Source organism: Melanotaenia boesemani, chromosome 17, assembly GCF_017639745.1.
Source record: "Melanotaenia boesemani isolate fMelBoe1 chromosome 17, fMelBoe1.pri, whole genome shotgun sequence".
Taxonomy (NCBI): domain Eukaryota; kingdom Metazoa; phylum Chordata; class Actinopteri; order Atheriniformes; family Melanotaeniidae; genus Melanotaenia; species Melanotaenia boesemani.
Window position 1 is genome coordinate 15,677,970 of NC_055698.1, and position 20,737 is coordinate 15,698,706.

The 20,737-nt window shown below is 37.4% G+C and overlaps 1 protein-coding gene across 4 annotated transcripts in view; it reads left to right on the top strand.

Moving 5' to 3' along the window:
• Positions 1–13,938, top strand: part of LOC121628194 — a 40,986-nt gene extending 27,048 nt beyond the window's left edge. For 2 of the 4 annotated variants that reach the window (XM_041967149.1, XM_041967150.1), the window contains exons 29-46: positions 1,302–1,892; positions 3,105–3,226; positions 4,472–5,315; positions 5,421–5,548; positions 5,643–5,759; positions 6,048–6,105; positions 7,568–7,690; positions 7,816–7,908; positions 7,997–8,164; positions 8,247–8,321; positions 8,877–9,047; positions 9,125–9,199; positions 9,667–9,800; positions 9,897–10,034; positions 10,141–10,198; positions 10,285–10,365; positions 11,360–11,455; positions 12,307–13,938. In XM_041967149.1, coding sequence (XP_041823083.1) covers positions 1,302–1,892; positions 3,105–3,226; positions 4,472–5,315; positions 5,421–5,548; positions 5,643–5,759; positions 6,048–6,105; positions 7,568–7,690; positions 7,816–7,908; positions 7,997–8,164; positions 8,247–8,321; positions 8,877–9,047; positions 9,125–9,199; positions 9,667–9,800; positions 9,897–10,034; positions 10,141–10,198; positions 10,285–10,365; positions 11,360–11,455; positions 12,307–12,935 — 3,701 coding nt within the window. In that variant the 3' untranslated portion in view covers positions 12,936–13,938. The remainder of the gene's footprint in view (positions 1–1,301; positions 1,893–3,104; positions 3,227–4,471; positions 5,316–5,420; positions 5,549–5,642; positions 5,760–6,047; positions 6,106–7,567; positions 7,691–7,815; positions 7,909–7,996; positions 8,165–8,246; positions 8,322–8,876; positions 9,048–9,124; positions 9,200–9,666; positions 9,801–9,896; positions 10,035–10,140; positions 10,199–10,284; positions 10,366–11,359; positions 11,456–12,306) is intronic. The other 2 variants (XM_041967152.1, XM_041967151.1) reach the window with 2 other exon arrangements.
• Positions 13,939–20,737: the final 6,799 nt, after the last annotated feature.

Consider the following 20,737-nt stretch of genomic DNA (forward strand, 5'->3'; position numbering starts at 1 on the left):
ATCATGTGTAGGATTTGGTGTTATTTCGCTCACTAGATCAATTTTTGGAGAGTTTGATCAGTTTACTCCACTGGTAAAAAATGTTTACGTTGTCATGGATACTCATCATAGATCTTGAAGAGTCCAATGTTTTTAAAGAAACATCCTGCCTCAAAATATAGTTTTTCTAACGACAGAACACAAAACTTTCCTACAGAACCAGTTTCTTCTTTGTGTGAGTTTCTATTCCAGCAGCTGTTTCTTGTTACAGGTCGCTGTTTCTTTGGGCAACTATTAAATGCAAACAGACAGAAACAGAAGTTCTTTCCCAGGATGCAGATGAGATGCAAAACATCCTAATAATTAAATAGACTTATACACAAAGTTTATTCATATTAAAATGCTTTAACATATGGATATACATGTAATCTTCCATAATCTTACACTAGTCTCTAATATGTTTAATTTCAGCTCTGCCTTATAATGTATGAGTATAAAGTGATTTTTCTGTTCGTGAGGATTATGGATTGTTTCTACCTTGTGATAAATTTACCATATTTATTCTCTTGAAGTCTTCTCTGTGTAGTAAACATGGATAATAATTTAAAGATAATTGCTGTCACAGCAGAAATAGTTTTTTTAAGAATGGTTTCCTTTAGTGTACAGTTCCAAAAATATTTGAAAACAACAGTAAACACTTTCCCCTAGTAAAAGGCCTGTTGTAATCCTCCTTGATGTAACTTTTGTTTTGGGTAGATTGGGTAAATTGATGGTGAGACAGAACCAGGTGAATCATTAAGTTTGTATCAAACTAGGTTAAAACCAGAAACAGCCAATAATGGAAAACACACGTGGATAATTTGAGGTCAACATGCCCGTAGACATGCTGACACCAGTGGAAGAGTCATTAGTGTGTATCTGCTGTTTATGTATATATGATAATAGCAGTTTGGATAACCAGCAGGCCAAGCTAAAAATGATTTAAATGCCAGAAAATAATGACTCGAGGGAGAGAAAAGAGGGTCTGAGTGGCACAAAGATGTCTATATATAGTTTTGCTGTTCGTAGCACGGCACTTTAACAAATGACCATTTGTAATACTATCTAAGAGATGGCATAAAAATCTGTGACTTCGAGCCTACGCTGTCTTTCTTGGTCCTGCTGGGAGAGGCTCTGGTCTGCACTGTCAAATTAATATACTTTCAAACATGATTTTTGACAGCTGATTTGTTGTAGTTCAGTATTATTACAAAATGGATGTATGACATTAAATCACAGGTAATCATTATTGAGTGCACTTTGTGATATTCCATATCTTTCAGTTCCCAGGAAAAAAAGTGGAATGGGAAAGATGGATCAAAACCTCAAGAAAGATGGTGAGAATAACAGCAGTAACGCAGAGAGGCAAGAAAGAGAGAAGAAAGAGGAAACAAGTGATGGCAGAAAGACACCAACACCGAAAGAAAAACAACTGAAAACACAAAAGGAAGCTTCTCCAACAACCTGTCAAAAAGAGATAAAGACTGCAGATGAGGCGAGTCAGGAAATAAATGGGAAGGCAGAGAAGCCCAAAACTGAAAAACCAAGCGAAGAAGTTAAGAAAACCTGCCAGAACACAGAGGAAAATAATGGAGCAACAAGTAGAACAGAAGGACACTCAAGTATCAAACATATCCCAACACCGTTAAGTAACATTCCCAAACAAGGCGACAAAAAAAGGCCAAGAAGCTTGACTGAAGGATCACAAGAGGACACGTGTCCAGATGAGCATGTGGGGAGTAGCCTTAAAAGACGGCGGCTGTGTTCAAAAGATGACACGTCTTCTGAAGAGTCCACAGAAATACCGAAAAGCGGAGCGATAGAGGAGATGACTGCAGAATGGGAAACCAGTTGTGACGAGGTCGTGGTGAAAGGTTTGTAATGATTCATTTCTTTCTTTTTTTTCAGAATGTTTGCAGTGGTTAAGTTTCCCAAGTTTTGATGATCTGTGGCTAGGTGATAGAAAACATTGTGCCTCATTCACCAGCCGTTCATACCAACAGTTCATTTTACGAACTTTTTACAAAGATTGTGGTATTCATGAAAGTCTTCCTATCTTGAATTTGCTGCTAGCTAAGAACAATTCCTACAAACACTCAGGTGCTCTCTTACATTTGGGTGCAGACATGTTTAAACAAAGTCAGCGTTTTTGTTGTTTTCTGCTGTTCTGTTAATTAAATAAAATGATTAACTAAGTATGAACTAATTATTTTGGTCATATTTTTAAAATAACTTTGTAGGCCATTTTGTTATTTTAGAAGAAAAAGTGAAATATTACAGATTGTGTCTCAACATTATTATTTTTTTCTTAAGGGAGAAATACAGTATGTTTTAGACATTCATTCAAGAACAAGTAGTCATCGGGATTTTGATTTAATTCTATTGCTAGTCTTCCTAACACCATTAATGCAATAGACTGCAAATGCGATCATCAACCGTAAAAATATAAACTGTCCCAAGTCACCAGTGATTCTCATATCCACCTGCAGAATGTGGTCTTTAATAATTAAATTTTCTACAATTGTATCTTTTTATTGTAATGATTAGTTTTATAAGGAAATCAAGGTTATGCCCTTGTTAGGCTATAAGGTTAGGCTATATAATGAAAATTTATCCTACGGAGTAACCCCCACTTCCCACTCATATCAACTTACAAGAGGTTGCTATTCGTCTGAGAGGAAAGATACGAACAAGTTTGCAGTCTGACAGAGGATTTTGGTAAAAAAAAATTATAAGCACAACTTAAAGACGCACTACAGAACTTTTGCAATTTTCTCAGTCATGCGCCCCCTATGGACAGTTAATAATGTATCCATCTTGTAATGTTAGCTCTCTCCAGCCAGTAAAAGACGGTCTTATCTTGACCTCTGTTCCTCCGACAATGTCTTCTCGGGTTTCTTTGCTGAATCAGCCACTGTGCACGTTCAAAACGGCTACTGTTTTTATATCCGTTTGCTAAGGTGTGACGGAAAGCAAAACTCTACTGCAATGTCAATATGGCGCCCCAGATGAAAAAGTTGTGTAATGCAGTTTCTCAGCCTCTGAACTTTTACTGTGCAGCAATTTATCTGTATTCATCTCTCCAGCCGTTCACACACTGAAGGACCATAATCTCTGGCCAGTCGGAGTGTGTGAGCTCTCTTCAACCTCATCTCCCTCCTGTGTTAAACCTGTAAACGGCTCAGCTGCACTTGATGACAGTGTCAAGGTCAGTGAATTTTGGTATATTTAGGCTTTAGAAATGATCAGAAATTTAGGCATCCTTCAGACAAACATCACTTTCATCCAGTCTGCAGCACAGTTTGTCTGCTTACTTTAGCCAAAAAAAATTTCTACAGACCTGTTATTAAGGTTAAATTTCTGCAGATTATTCTTCAGATGAGGTGATGTCAAGTACAGGAGACACAAAATGGACTTTTTTAAAATTTCATTCTTCAGCTGAAGGCTCTGTTAATCTTCACATGCTATAAAATGTATCAGACCCCAAACAAAGAACCCAGACTTTTTTTATTCTAGGGGGAGCAAAATGGGACTAAATACATGTTTGCATTCAACATCTGCAAGTCATATAACTTGAGGCACCTTCTGTGGGTTTAATCTTGACTCACTCAACAAGGAATAAGTAAGAATAGTAAAGCATCAAGTGTTTTTACTAACATTTTTAAAATAGCACTTGTAATAACGTTTCTGGACACCTGTTGAAATAAATTCCAAATTTAAGACTGGAAAACTATCAAACTTCATGAATGAGATAATAAATGGGTTTTTGTAGATAATGTTTACAGCTATGACAAGGCACCTGTATGTCCAAAATCAGCTTCACTCACTAAGATAATGCCTAATACAGATTTTTTTCATTCACCATTGGATTAAATTCACCTATAAACTATTTAGCAGCTTATTACCTCCCACATCAGCAGCTAAAGCAAAGACGTGGAAATAACAGGAAGTGATTACCACACATGTACGTACTTCAAAATACATCTGATTATGGACTGATAAATATAAACAATGATCTTTCAAATATCGTATTTCAGGCATGCACGTAGATGCATCAAATCAGATTATTACAATTATCTGATTACTTCCAGAAATCGGATTTTGTTGGTCATGTAAACAGAATCAGTGTTTTATAAGAAAAGTTAAGAACGTCTTTAATATTCAAGAAAAATTGGTGTTGCATAAACATCTGATAATGAATAATATCAAATCATTCAGGAAATTAGTGGTGATACTCAGCCCCAGAGAGTCGTCTTTGCAGCATTAAATCAGCATCTGATTTCTCTGTGTATTGGCTTTAAAGACAGAAAACCCATCTAAATCTAATAATACCTTTAAGTTTCAAATTAGTAAATATACCTGTAGGCTAATGTTTGATGTGCAGGGATTGACTTGTTTATGACTTACTGGTGAAAATCAGCAGTCTACTAATTATACTTCTTCCATTTTGAAGGTGGCGGATATGAAGTCTGACAATTCAGAAAACTGTGCTGCTGCAACTGCAGAGACCTCTGCAATCACAAAACCCACCACCAAAACAAGCAAAGTCTCCAAGTCTGCTGACAACTCTCCCACTTGTTCAGTTGGTCCCAGAAGTGAAGATGCATCAAGCATAAGTGTGTCCAAAAGTAGGACAAACAAAGCCGATTTGCTTCCTGATTGCATAAATAATGGATGTGATGCTAGTGTTTCAAAATGTGCAACTACGGAATCGTTTAAGATGGAAACTTCTAAAAGAAAGGAAGTGGCAGCCTCCATCCGCCCAGCAACCACATCTAAATGCACAACAACATCATCCAAATTAGCAGAAAGTACTTCTGCTTCCTGTGCAGCTGTCTCAAATCTCACCTCAGGTGCAAAATCTGCAACCATGGCCAGACCACAGGAAAGAAGAAGTGGAACCTCATCACAAGGAAAACAAGTATCACGTAATGGTTCACCCGCCCCTCAAACAAAGCCCACAGTGATACAAGAAGCCACCTACAGAACAACACCGCCTTCTAAAAATAATGCCCTCAGATGTGCTGAAACTGCATCAAAAGACTTAGTAACACCTCAAACCGAGATAACTTCTGTGGCTGCAATAAAAATCCCTCAAGTATCTGCTAAACCTGCCAATAATGATCCTCCAAAGACTCTAAATGAAAAGAATTCAGTGGAGGCTAATGTTCAAGAGAGAAATCCACCTGCTGCTCCCCACCTAAAATCTGAAAGGTCTGAACACATAAAGCCTAATCAAGAGACTTCCAATGTCTCTACAAGTAAGGCAACAACAAATGCAGAGTGCTTTAAAGTTGGCAAGTATTATTTTTATTATATCAAAACACTGTATTAAAACTCTGTCTTTGAGTCTAATCAAACGCCTGTTTCTTTTTTTCTTTTTCTTTTTTACTTATCTCTAGGATTAAGTTACCTCATAGTTGTGTTGTGGAAACAAAAGCAACAAGTCTACTGTCTTCTCTGTTTGGTCAGATTAAATTCATCCAGTCACCATCACCTGATGAGCCTCAGGCACCGGTATAACTATGTGGTATGTAACTGTAAAGTCTTTTTAAGCTGAATACAGCTGAAACATATGACACAGGATATTGATTCAGACGTTTCTCGATGTGTTTTCTTACTAGAAAAGGAGGTATCCTGAGTGGAGTGCAAAGCCATTAGAATTGGAGAGCAAATTACAACAGACTGTGGCTCTCCTGGCTGCGATTGAGAAAAACATGCCAAACTCACGGACCATCCAGGTAACCTGTAAACACCTCCTTATGGTTCATTTTTAATTGTAAAGTTTCTGTGTGTGGGGTTTTGTTTATATAAGTTTACATATATAACATTTGAATGTTAGAAATTGAGATACAGAAGAAAAACAACTCAGTAGTATGAGCTTTAAATTTACAAATAAATATTTATTAGTTTTAATCTAATTAAAAGGGTATATATTATGTACACAGTTATGTACTAGGATGCATTTTTGTGCCATTTTAAACGTCCTTTGTATATATGTTCTTTTTGTTATTTTTTTCCTCTACTAGAAAAAAGAAGTAGAGATGAACATTTACCAAAAACTGGGTGGTCTTCCAGAAGTTGAAGGTAAATATTTTCCTTGTCCCAGAAACAACAAAAACAAAATAAAAGTTGCCATAGCATACCTCATGTAAAAGGTATGCTATGGCAACTTTTTTTTTTTTTAATCTTCATGGAAATGTGTGTTTAAGGGGCCTTTTTTTGTGTGTGTGCATGAAGCTTAACCTCTTCATCAGGCCTTTATTTACTTCCTGTCTGAAACGGCATATCCCAAATAAATCAAGGATATCTTTATAACTACAAAGTCAAAGATTTTTTTTGTACTGTTGCCAATGTCAGTTTTATATATAAAGCACATTTAAAACAGCCACCGCTACCCAGAGTGATGTATATATGCAATAAACAGTGCATTCACAAAAATAAAGACACTGAATATAAAATACACAGAATAAAAATACACAATAAAAAGTAAATTCACTTAAGCTATTAAACCTTATAGGACAAGAGCTGCCATATTTCTGGTCAGCCTGTGCTGAAAGCTACACACATCTCATGCTGCACTCTGTACAGGGTGCTCTTATTTAGAAGAGGTAAACGCTTAACACACATGTCCAAAAAAATGCATATTGTGTTTTAGTGTAATAATGATAATAAGCACCTAATAAAGGTAGAATTATGTTATTATAATAAAAAACTGAACTGGTGTAAAGCTGACTTTACAAATTGTTTTGTTTACATTTGATCTCTTAGTCCTGGTTAGAGTTTTAACCAGGACTAAGAGATCTGAACACATCACACCAGTTTTGAAATCTTTACACTGGCTTCCAGTCAGTCACAGAATAGATTTTAAAACCATTCTGATTGTTTACAAATCCCAGAATGGTTTAGGCCCAGAATACATCTGTGATATGTTCAGAGAATATAAACCTAGCAGAGCTCTTAGATCCAAAGACTCTGGTCAACTAGTCCAGACCAGAGTCCAGACTAAACATGGAGAAGCAGCATTTAGCTGTTATGCTGCAAACAAGTGGAACAAACTGCCAGTGGAGATTAAACTTTCACCAAATGTAGACACTTTTAAATCCAGGTTAAAAACATTTCTTTTCTCATGCGCCTATGCATGAAATCTGCACGGTAACTTTTTAAACTTATCTTGCTTTTAATAATTTTAATGTAATTTATTATTTTATTGTGATTATGTGTTGATGCCTTTTACTATTCTAAATATCTGTAATGTCTTTGTTTTATGTAAAGCACTTTGAATTGTCCTGTACATGAAATGTGCTATACAAATAAACTGCCTTGCCTTGCCTTAGTGAGCAGTTCATAAATTCCTGCTCCCTTCTGCACTGTGACATAAAAGATGCCCATTTAAGTGTGCTCAAATGTAGTTTTTTTTCTTTTAAGATGCTTGGAAATTAAGGGAAATATAAAGTGACCAGCCACTGATATTATTTGGTGTATGAGTCCTTACACATCCAGCTATTATTGAGATCGTAATTTTCCTTTTCTTTCTTCTGATTCTCAGCTGTGGAATTCGTGAAAAAAATGATGAAAAGGAGAATCTCATCATCCGCTGTGAATGACAATGCAGAGGCTTCTTTGAGACTGGAAGTCAGCAGCCCATGTGAAGTTTCAAGCTCAGATGATGGTATAACCAAATCAAAGCATCAGCTATGAGTGAAATCTTGTTTCTGAAACTTTTATTTATTTTTTAGACATAAAAAGGCATGAATTACAATCACTGTACTAGTTACTACAATGTTTGTCTCATAGGAATAGTGCAAAGTGAGACAGGATTACCTACTGATAACCAATCAGAGCAGGAGGATAAAAATCAGCATCGGACTCCTCTGACTCAAATTGCAGGTGAGAACTGTAAAGAATGTAAGTTATTTTATGCACACAAAATATGAAGTGATACCATTTACTCGTGTATTTTACGGCTTTAACTCAGATGTCGAGTCCAGCTCAAAAGAGAAAGAAAATCTGACTGCAGATCAGTTGATCGAAGACCCGCCTGCCAGTGATCTGATTCAGAGTCCGTTTCAGTCATGTACCAGCTTCAGTCAAGTAACTCCAGACTCCACCCCATCTCCTGACATTCAAGTAAAAACCATAACAGGTATGATTCTCCCTCCATTATAAAATTAATAATTGGGTAAAAATTTCCTGCTGAGCTAATGTTTTACCTCTACTCAATGTAGATACTATCCAGCAGATTCAGTCTTATGCAGAGATTCAACCTCAGGTTAATGTCACGCATGCAACCAAGAGTCATGGTAAGTATTCCCTTGTTTTTTTTTTTCTTTTTTTTTTTTGTTTGTTTTTTTTCCTGCTTTTCTAATTTTTTGTTATCATGTCATATATAATCCCATCTCATATATATCATATCTTACATTGTATACCTCATATATCATATATCTCATATCAAAGGCATATCAAGCCTGTATGTTTTTGGAAAATTACTAATTCAGTCATAATTGCTTTCAACCTCAAAGTACCCAAGCCATGTGAACAAGATATGATGATTACAAATCTGACTTTATAAATATTTAAGAAACTATTTAAAAATATAATCATTAAAGAAACAGACACACTCACATGGTCTTTGCATTACTAAGTTAACCAACTGAAAATGTGTTTAAGCAAATATTACAAGGAAATACTAAGTTATAAGTACCTGAGGATTAATTTAAAAGTAAAATGATTTGAAGCATCAGAGTGATTGTGCTGAAGTTTTTGTATGTTAATCCTTATTAGATTTTAAATCTTGATCTCTTTGTACACTGCATTCAGTATCACACATTTATACCAGTCTCATTGTATTTTTACAGGAGTCACAGTGGAGAAGAGTGGTCCAACTTCTCAACGGCCACAGAAGTATCTAGAAAGTGAAGAGAAATCATCCCCTGGTCAAACCAGCAGCAGAAATCTGCAGGCCCCAAAACACTCTTTAAGCCCTGGAAACCTCAGTGCATCGCAGGCTCTCACAGGAACTTCAGTTGGTTAGTGTTGAGCATTGAAGTTTCATTTCATTTTGTCATTTAATGAACTAATTTGTCGTGATATATGGCTGTTACAGGGAAAAAAGCTAAGGGCTGCAGTAATTTGTCCTTTTACCTGAAAGCAAGTCAACAGGATAATAAAGCAGTCATTGGTGAGTTTGTCCATCCCACACAGCTGCTACTTTACAGAAACCTGTAACATGTTAAAGAACCACTAAGGACCTTTAGCAGATTTTCTCAGTAACGTGTCGCCTGTCGACGGCTAATTTGGCATCCATCTTGTACCCTTTCCTTGCATCCTGGAGGTCTCTCCAGACCCTAAAAACCAGTCCTATGTTTACTCGTGTCTTAACTCTTGCTCTCTCTTTCTGTCTTTCTTTTCCTCTTTTTCTCCACTAATATCCTTTTCCTCAATCATCCATTGTGCACATTGAAAACAACCGGTGTTGTTGATATCTGCTTGCTAGCGTGCAACATGGTCCGTAAAGCACAGCTGCAACATCATGCGGCGTCCCAGAGGCAAACGAAATGTGCATAATAAATGTTACTGTGGTATGAAATGAGTTTGGAACGCAGAGTTTTACGTAGTGTGTCTTTAAAGATGCTGTGTCCTCATCAGGTATGGGCTCTGTGTGGGAGTGTCGGGGGAACTCTCTGAAAACTTTCTACCTATGTGAATGCTGTGAGGAGATCCTCTCCAGGTGTGACATTTGTCAACACATGGTCAGCTTTGATCACCAGTTCAGATATGTGGTATGTATTGTTTTTAATGATCCCCTGCTAACCTGATTAACGCATGTGTTGATTGCATGCTTGTATTTATTGTGTATGATGTTGAATGTTTTTTAGAGGAAAGAACACCCTGACCTACTGCAAAAGTTCTGGTTTGAGGAAGATGTCCCCCATTTTATGAAAATGGAAATTTTTTTGAAGATCGTTGTGCATGAGCTGTCAAAGCGGGAGCATTTCTTCAAGGTTGACGCACAGGTAACTTATTAGGTCCAGAAATAATCATTTTATCTTGATATGCTTCTCTGTATATCTCACAACTTAATCCCCCTCCTGAAAAAAGTTTTTTTTTTTTTCTCCTAAGTGTATTCTGCTTGAATCAGAGTGGCATGAAGTTGTTCGTACAGTTCCCATCAGCAAAGGTAAAAGTCAACTTAATTTATGAATGTTCATTGCAATGATTAAAAAATACACACTAATTTGTATAAATTCTTTTTTCTCTTTGCAGCTTTACAAATTGTGCAAAGCATCAGAAATGAAGAGAAACCAAGTTTCTTCCATAGACCCCTTATTGCGACTGAACAGAAGAGTGAGTTTCAGCAGCACATTTAAAGTCTCACATCTTTTCATTCTTACACAACTATGTGAAACAGTTAATAAAGAATAATCCAATTTTTAGTTTGCTGTTGAGTACACATGTGCAAAAGCATGGTTCATGAGAGCAGGAGAAAAGGAAAATGCTAGGTCAGGTAATAGCTGTAACAGAACAAAGCATTAAATCAGAGGAATAAATCTTTATCTTGCTTCAGAGCATCTGTAATCTGTTAGACTTAGGACCCCAGCTCTGAGTGACTCTTAAGCACATCTAAATGGTATAATGGAAGTACAGGACATTGCCAGGTTTAATTTAGATACACTCATCAACCACTTTATTAGATACAACTTGTTAGTACTGTTTAGGACCAAGAAAATGCCAAGAAAATGTCCCCTACACCATTACATCACTACCAACCTAAACCATTGATTAAAGGCAGGATGAATCCATGCTTTTATTTTGTTTACAAATGAGAGCATCTGTATTCTGACACTATCATATCTAGAGACTAATCAGACTAGACAATGTTTTTCTAATTTTGGTGAGTCTCTGGGAATTGTAGCTTCAATTTCCTGTTCTTAGATGACAGGCGTGGCACTCGGTGTTGTCTTCTGCTGCTGTAGCCCATCTGCTTCAAGGACTGACTCATTGTGTGTTCAGAGCTGGTATTTAGCATACCTTGGTTGTGACGTGTGTTTATTTGAGTTACTGTTGCCTTTCTGTCTAACAAGTCCTCCCATTCTAGGTTTAAAACAAGTTTGAACAAGTAGTTGTGACCATGTCTTCATGTCTTGTTGCATTAATTCTTTGCCATTTCTCTTACTAATTGAACAGGTGCTTTAATCTGATTTGACTTTACAAACTGCACTTTTTCTTACCAAATATTCTTTATACAACTGTGCACACCGAACTGATCAAATGCATTGACTGTACAGGGCAAAAACTTTTACACCCCTATGAACTATGAATTATGCCTTCCATTGCACAGGCCGGCACCATGAAGACCAGCAGAGAGATGACAGATCTCTTCCCATAGAGAGGTTGTCAGCACAAGCACATAAGACAAACCAGAGAAGAAACAGTGGTAAGATTAATCAAACAACTCCTGAAGGTGATCGGTTACATACAGAACTGTTGTGGCAAAAGAGCTGCAAGTGTAAAAAAAAAAATAGTCCTGAGAAAAACAAGGTGGAAGCATTATATATTTATTAATCCAAAGTACAATGCAGAAGATGGCACATGCCATAAGTTGGCCCAGGTAGACTGACTTGGTCTCTTGGGCATTTGGTTTATGTTCTCTTTGGGAACAACTAAAGCGTAAAGGGACGTCCCAATGGAAAATGGTTCTGGGAAACGGGAGAATAATGATTTAACAGGAAATCTGCTCTCCCTCCCTTGCAAAGCCAGGTCAGCCTGACCGAAGGGACTTTGAATGATCTCAGTGTAAGTCCAAGTCCCAAAACAATGGCGCAGTGTGAATGGTAGCATCTAAGGATGTCAAAGCGACTGTTGAGTAAGACACTTGGACTGTTGCTGTTTAAAGCCAGACACATGATCCCTCTCCTCATTTTTCAGTTCATTCAGTCTGCTAGCACGCTTGAGGTCTGAATGTCTCACTGTCCAATACCATACTGGATTGTGATAATTCAACAGAGCCAATGTACATCCAAAAAAGTACAAGGTTGTACGAGGGTTGTATCACTGCTCTTGGGGGATAATTTAGATTTTTGGTAGCATAAATGCAAAAATGTTCATTGAGATTTTAGAGTAAGTTATATGCTCCCTCCCCTATTTCCTATAATTTTTTCTTATGTAAGTGTATAGATGTTGGTATTTGGAAGATACCCGTTTTCAACCGTGTACTCACCCAAGGACAAGCACAGAGAAAATTACACATTCTCATTACAGTTATCTTTTTTTTTGCTTCTCTCTTAGTAGCTGGACAGAGAAGAGATAGGATGTACACAGTTGCAGGTTTGGAAGTCAAAGGAGCCTCGAGTCATCTGGATAGGAGCTATTCACCTGTAAAGGCCGAGTCTGTCTCTCCAGTCCCCATTGTTGGCACATGTTTCACTCCTCAGGACACCTGCAGTGGTCTTTCTCTGCAGCCAGAACTCAAACCAGCTGTCTCTCAGCTCACAAAATCTGATCCTCTGGTGCACGTAAAAAAAGAAGTAGCCTTTGAATCAGCATCTCTTGCCACCATTAGTTCTACAATCAGTCGAAACCCAGAGGCGGCGCCCAGAAATGAATGTCCTCTAAGCAGGAAAAGGCCAGCTGATACATCAGAGGATCGTTTGCCAGCTAAATATATATCCAGCCCAGTACAGGTTAAGACTGAGCCCAGCTTTCAATCAGCCTCTGACTTCTCTTCAGTTAACCCTGCTCCTGGAGGATATGGCACATACCAAACTGCCAATTACACAGTGAAACAGATGTATTCACAGCAATCACATGGACATTATTTAGCAACTGGAATTTCTCCACCATGGGAGAGCTTGGAAACGCAGCAGGAGCAAAAGTACTGCCACTACTGGGCAAGCCGATCACAAAGTAACCACTGATTGTCAGTTTGTTTTTGTTGGTGTGTTTATTGTGTTAATGGAAATACTGATGCTCAGATGGTTTAAGTGAGAGATGTATGTTTTATAACAGAAAGTTTTTGTGTCTTTGTTTTTTTACTTAAAGGACTGTTTTAAAAAGGAAAGAAATGTAGTTTTGCTTGTTTTCCAAATATGTTGAGTTAAACTACTAGACAGACAGTAAGTCTATACATGGATTCATCTTAAGGGTTACTCAACCTGCCAATAAAATTAATAAGCTAACACAACTGTTTTAGTGAAATTAACTGACATTTCCCAAATTTGATATTGATATTTTAATTGAGTTTTTTGACAGATGTGCATGAATATCACTTTTAAATGTCAGTGTGAAATTTATTTATATAGCATATTTAAAAATAACAGCTCTTAACCAAAGTGCTTCACAATTACTCCAGCTGTCATAAAATTTGAGCAGGAGTGAGAAATCTTTTTTATTTATCTTTCTTTTTTTGGGGGGGGTTACTTGCAGCAACGGGCCTCAGGCTGGGACTTGAGCCTGTGCCGGCTGCACCAAGGAGCTGTAGCTGCTTAGCCAGTTAAACTACACACCACCAATGAAGTGAGAAATCTTAATGCTTAAAATTCAAACCTCAAGTGTAAAACTGTCTCACAGCTCGCTCCCTTGTCAAATGTTGATTTTGTTTTTTTAAAGGTACATCCACTTTTACTCAGTTTACATAATTGTAAATCCTTTGAATTACTTGAATAATGTCTTATTATGTGCTATCTGTATTATAGTATTATACCTTATTCTGTGCCAGTATGTGGCAGGACCTGCATCTGTTGAGTCAGAAGTGTTTGTAAAGTTTACAACAGGCAACAAATGACTGTATCAAAATGTAGTATAAAAGTTTTTAGTTTTGCTGGATTGTAAATGTAAAACTTGAATTTTTGATAATGTTAGCTTGTTTCGCTACGTGTATGTTGGCTTTGTTCTGTGTTAAATTAAACTTTTTTTTTATTATGCTGTTTTATTTGCTGATTAACACACAAATCTAAATCTGTGATGTTATGAAAAACTCTATAATCTTTTTCCAGGTAAACAACCTCCAAAGATCCAAACTATTAGTTATAGACTGTTTTGCAGATATTTAACCACTCATCACTGGTCAGTTTTATAGTCAGTTTCATCTTATAGTTTTCACTCCTCTGCCAGAGGAGAGCAGTTGACTGATGGCATATGAGGACGGCAGTGGCTCAGGCGGTAGACCAGGTCATCCAATGACCCGAAGGTGGGTGATTCGACTCCCACTCCCCCAGTCATCTGTCATTGTGTCTTTGGGCAAGGCACTTCACCCATCCTTGCCTCCAGTGCATCGCTCGTGAATGAATGTGGATGAATGTTTGGTGATGGTCGGAGAGGCCGTGGGCGCAGATTGGCAGCCACGTTTCTGTCAGTCTGCCCCAGGAAAAATAAGCTTAATAAATATATTAATAAATAACGACACAAAAATCTTCAGTAAAATTTTGGCTAATATCTTGGCTTATCTCTGATATCAGCACCCAATTTAGATTTGGAGCCTCTCTCTGTAGATGAACTAAACTGCACCACAGCCTTGAAGCTGAGGTGTTAACACATATCCAACCTTTTATAATTACAAACGGCTCCCCAGAGGTTGCACCCCTGTCCTCACTTTTATTCAGCCTAGCAATAAAAATTAGAGCGACAAGTGATCAGAATTGGCAATAAATACATCAAAATAGAACTTGTTGCAGATGGCTCTATTTTTTTGTTTATTTTATTAGACGGTTTTATACCCACATTCTGTTGACTATTTGATTATCTTGATACAAATCCTCACTTATAATGCTTAATAAAAAATGAAGGACCATTATCTACTTTTAAGCCCTCATCTGGTTTTACTTATTTGGAGAAAAAAAAAAGTTAGTATCACTTAGAAAACATGACCTTTTAGCATGTACCAATGCCAATCTTTTGACCCTAAGATGATGATGTTGTATAGACTGTGCAGCGAGCTATTGTGCCATTAAGACAAATCATGAGAAGACGCTGTTTTAATGAAGTACTTCTGAAGAGGAATGCAGGCAACAAGTGCAGTAGTTTTGTATAGAGAGGTGATGCAGGAAGGGCAGCTATTGTTCTGTCATGTTGTAAATTAGATTATTTTAAAATAATAACCATCTGTCACCAGTTTGAAAGCATCTTTCTTCTGAAACACCAACAACAGCACCAGTGGCTCAAACAGTCTTTAGACTGAGTGATGTGCACATGGGAGACACATGAACGATTCATACTGATGAGCAATTAACACACATGTCTGCAATTACATGGCTATAAAAGCACAACGTGGTGCAAAAAATACCGTTAAAACCAATGGATGCTTTAGCAGTATTAGAAGACATTGTAAATGGTACAATACAAAGAATAGAACTTTATTGTTACTGCAACAAACGTGCAACGAAATTACAATGAGTGTTTAGAGACAGGGAGGATTTACTGGCTCATCAGCTACTTTAGGTTCCCAGAGACAATCTTCCTGGAACTGTGCACAGAGCTGCGTCTCCACCGGCCTTGGAGCGCATCACAGTGGGGCCATGCGCTGCTGGTGCCCGTACAGGTGCTGACCACACTGGGGTTCCTAGCAAATGGGGCATTCCAGAGGGAAATGGCAGACCGGTCGGGACTGTGTCCGTCAACTCTGAGCCGAGCAGTGCCAACTGTGTGGGACAGAATTACACAAATGTCAAGCAGGTATATCAAATCCCCATACAATGCAGCTAAACACGTCAACATTAAAGCCCAATTTACAGCGACAGCTGGTTTTCCTAATGTAATCGGAGCTATCGCCTGCCCACACATTGCTATCAAAGCGCCATCACATGATGAATTTGTATGTGTCAACAGGAAACATGCCAGAGCAGCAGATCTCACCACCTGACAAACCGGAACTTAAATAAGCAAGGACACAGAATTAACTTATTCACCAAAGCGTTCATTGCTTCACCGATCTCAATATCTCAATATCTCAATATACAGGGCTATTGTTCCTTTTGTCCACAACCTTCTTCACGATCCTGAAAAACTAACTTCATTAAAACAGCATCATCTCATGACCTGTCAGAACTTCACAATAGCTGAGCAACAGATTAGAGTGGAAATGCAACACAGAGCCTTTCAACATGAAAGGACAGAGCAGACTCCACTTCTTAAGGAAGCTAAGATCATTCAATGTCTGCACCAAAGTGTTGCATATCTTCTATAAGTCTGTTGTGGAAGTGCAATCAGCTTTGCAGCCATCAGTTGAGGCAGCAGCATCAAAGCCAGAGACTGACAAACTAAACAAACTGATCAAGAAGGCTGGTTCTGTACTAAGAGCTGATTGCCCAGAAAATGCTGCACAAAGTGAAAATAATGGACGATTCTTCACATTTTAAACACAAAAAACAAAAAAAACAAAACAAAACAAAACAAACAAAAAAAAAAAAAAAAAAAAACAACAAAATAAAACAAAACAAAAAAAAAAAAAAAGCTTTTGTTTCGTAAGAGGCTTCATTAAGTCCAGTTTAAGACAGAAGGTACAGGAGATCATTCCTGCTGGCAATCATCGCCCTCTGGAACAAGACATTATCATCTTTTAATAAAATAAATAAAACACTGCAATTTCCCTTTGGGATGAATAACATATTTTTATTTTTTTCCTTTCAAACAGCCAACACCAATTTAAAAGTACCGTTAGACAAAGATGGACCTACATAAGCTCTGTCAAATTGCATAGATACAACAATGAAATGTCTGACACATATTTTAAATGCTGTGGAAAAAAGGTATAAATATATTGCATTTGAGAATGTGACAGAATAAAGAAGTTCTGGAGAAGGGTGATTGATGAAATTCAGAAGATTCTGTCTGTAAATATGAATTTGGACCCCAAAATTACTTAAATTTGTATCCATCAGATCTAAATTTGAGAGAGCGCCCATTTTAATTTGGCTATATTACAGGCAAAGCATCAGATAGCTCTGAAATGGGAAAAAAGACATGGGGCCTACTGTATGAGTTTGGATTAAGTATATGGCACAGTATATGTCAATAGAGAAAATAACATTTGGAAGTATACGAAGGTATGAAAGAATGGAAGTATACAATTTCTGGACTTTATAGCAAAAATATAGCAAAACTTCTACAGCTGGAGAATTGGAAAAAATCATACCTATGTTGCTATATATATATATATATATACACACACACACACACACGCAGTGTACTGTAGTGTAGTGTCTTATAAGACATACAACAAAGTTGATTCAATCTGATCTTGTTTATGGTCCATCAGTACTGGATACTAGTTGCCATCTGGCCTGTGTTTCTATTCAATGTCAGAGGGCTTTCCAGGTTTCTGTCTTTATGATTCTGGAGTGTAGTGGAATTTTTATTTATCAAAGGTCACACACGAAGTGAGAATCAAACAAAGTATTTTTATTAAGAGCTGATCAGCAATGAGAATCCCACAGTCAAAGAAGTTTTGGCTGCGTGAATCTGAACAGATGCATTTGGGTTTGGTTTATATAGACGAGCATGAGCTGATCACATCAAGATAAATCATTAGTCCTCTGTCTCAAAGGAATGTTATCAGAAGATTGGAAGGGGAGGTAAATGGAGCTCACTCAATTCCGGGTAGAAGTCATCCTCCTTCCTTAGTAAATCACAAGACAAGGTTTTGTAACAATGCAAATGCAAAGACATGTGTATAAAATTTTCCATTACAATCCACCCCTTTGATTAAAATGCAGCATATTAATCACACATAAAGGGAAAATTTACTCAAAGAACTCCAAATCACCGTCATCATAGTATAGAGGGATATCAGTTGGAGCATAATAATGAACATGGAAATTGAACGTTCTGTTAAGCATACATTTGATCAGAGGAAGAACACAGCAAAAAAACAACCAGAACACAAAGGAGAAATATAGCTAGGAGAGTAGCAACTCTGGTCAGAACAAAAAGCCAGGAACCGCTAGTAAGCCAGTCCCAGAAATCCCACTCCTTAGAGGGCAAATTAGCATTGTTGCAGTTGTGCAGAGTGTCCCAGAGATCAGTAAGGGCATCATGAATCACAGACAAGTTACAGGAGCCACCCTTCAGATTGAACCAGCACTTTCACAGAGGTGCTTTCAGCAACACAGTGCTTTAGCCTGATAGTGCATAGTTTGCATGGTTTTGCATAGTTTGAATGCATGTAGTATCCCATATCCCTCATATATCAGATCCAGATGAACTGAGAAAGGCTTTGTTTCCCTCGACCAGAAAACCTAAGGGCTGCAGAGACTGTTGATGTTTTTGAATCTTTATTGTAGTTATTTATTTGTGCTTAAGTATTTTTTTCATTTATGTAGTTATTTTATTAATTTATTTATGTTTGTGTGTGTGTGTAAGATAATTTCCATCAAAATTCAGAGACTATACTGGGCTTGAAGAAACGGGCAGCATTCATTCACTCCATATAACAAGTGAAGACATACTTTCCTTCTAAAGAAAAGGCAATGGTCAAGCCCACCTGGATATGTACATGTTCCCAGGCGGTAAGCATGTAAATTAATATACTTTAGCAGAAGCAAAATGCACTTATTCCCTTGTTGTTATGATGATGAAGAATATATTATATATATATATATTATATATATATATATATATATATACACACACACATACAAATAATTTTGTCCTCAAGTGTCCTCTTTTAACTTGTATGAGAATGGTTTGTATTTCACTAATCTCAAAAACATTTCCCGGATCACTACACAAATACTTCCATACTACATGAGGAGCTACTTTTATTATAGACACCGCTGCTCCTCCTCCTCCTCCGTTGTTTGGGACCCCATATTGTCTTCCTCCTTCGTGCAATGCGGGAAATGGCTTTATGTTTTTATTTTTTTTGCCATTATGATATAGTTCCGCTACAAACATCGCGACAGTCTGTGGCAATAAGCACTTGTCAATGCAATAAATAAAGTTAAATACACGGAAAAATTGAGCAAAGCACAGTATTTGCAAAGTTTAAAAAAATCCAACACCAGGTGTGTGGCCGTGTTACACCGAAATCTGTGACCCATCAGAAATCTGTGACCACAGGAGTAGGGATGGTGAAACCGAGGCCTCATGAATCATCGAGCCAACTTTGACCCAAATGCTTGAAAATGGCTTAGTGTTCTGAATCATTTGACCAAACCAAAGAGCTCCATCTGCTGGCTGTGGGAGTCTGATGTATCAGAAGGACAGCACTGACACCTCACATCTGTCATTCCTATCTCAACTTTGAATACATGTTCAATAAACAATACGTAATCTACCATCCGAGTGAATACTTATTTTCTGTTGTTCATATAAATAACAAGGAGGGGTATTAGGTAACATTTGTTTAGGTAACAGAATTGTGGTGTAACTTAAGTAAACCAATCTGTAATGATAGTAGTTACTCAGTGGGAAGGCATGAGGGAAGGAGTGTTTGTGTAACAGGTATAGTGACTGTGTTAGTTATTTTATACAGTTGTAATAAAATTATTTACTGTTTCATGTGTCTTATTATTTATAATAGATATTGCAAATGCGTGTTATCGTACCTCATGAGTTTTCTTTTGTATAACTGATCGTTGTTAAATGTGGCACAACAGTTTATAGCACACTGCACATTTATATAGATTATTTACTCAGTTTTTTTTTTTTTGTTTGTTTATCTTCTATCTAGTTTTTTTTTTCAAATTGTTTATTTTTATTTTATAATGTTTTATGGCATTCAGGTTGGACGGCAAAGTAAGATTTTCATTGTTCAGGGAAACTTGTTTCCTTACTGTGCAAATGACAAAGACACTTTGAATCTTGAAATGTGTTATGAGAAAAAAACTTTGGTAACTTTGTGATGTGTCATAGATTTTTATTTAAAAACATATTTTCTGTCAGGCTTCAGTCTGCTCCTCTTCTGGCACACTACCGCTCCAGCTTTGGAGAGGTTGCACCTGAAAGAAACACAAGAACAAAATTGTAATTAACCAAGTTTAAAATCATTAAATTCTCTGCTGATGGTGATCAGAAACCAGCTTGGTGTCTAAGGTCCTGCAGGTGGTGGTTTTCCTCTGCAGCTGTAGACTGAGACGTTTCCTCTGATGCTTCTGGTTGAAGTTTATGATTAACTTTAAAGTCTGCTCTTTGCAAGGCTATTTAAAAAACATCTATATAAAGAAAGGGGAATTAAGCTTACCTGTGATGTTGAAGGCACCACCCGCTCCATCCTTCTCTCATACTCCGAGCTCCTTCAGCAGTTAACTCTGGCAACGGTGTCTTGAGCAGACGTTTGATTCCCCAAATCTCTAAAAGCTAAATGTGATTCAATATAAGCTCGTGCTGATGTGATGCTTTTCTTAAATTTGTTTTCAAAATGTAATGTCGCACAATCGCTACAGAATCTCCTCTCAAAAACCCGCGATCTCCTCAGCGTTTGGAATCTGAGAGATTGACAAGCCCGGTCCCTTTAAAGATCCCGCTTGCTGCTCGATACGCGCTGATGACGTAACGAGGCCTCGTTTGGTCTATCACGTGACTTTTGGCATGCTGAATCAATGCTCAGAGACAATGCTCACGATACTTCCGTGTCACATGCTCGACACGTTTTTTTTTTTTCCCACATTTTTTTTATTGAAAGCTTCATCAGAGAGAAAAAACAACTCATAAAACCCAAGTCAAATCCTAACATCCACAGATGAACAGATAAATTCTCAAAGATCACACACACTGAGCAGCGTGT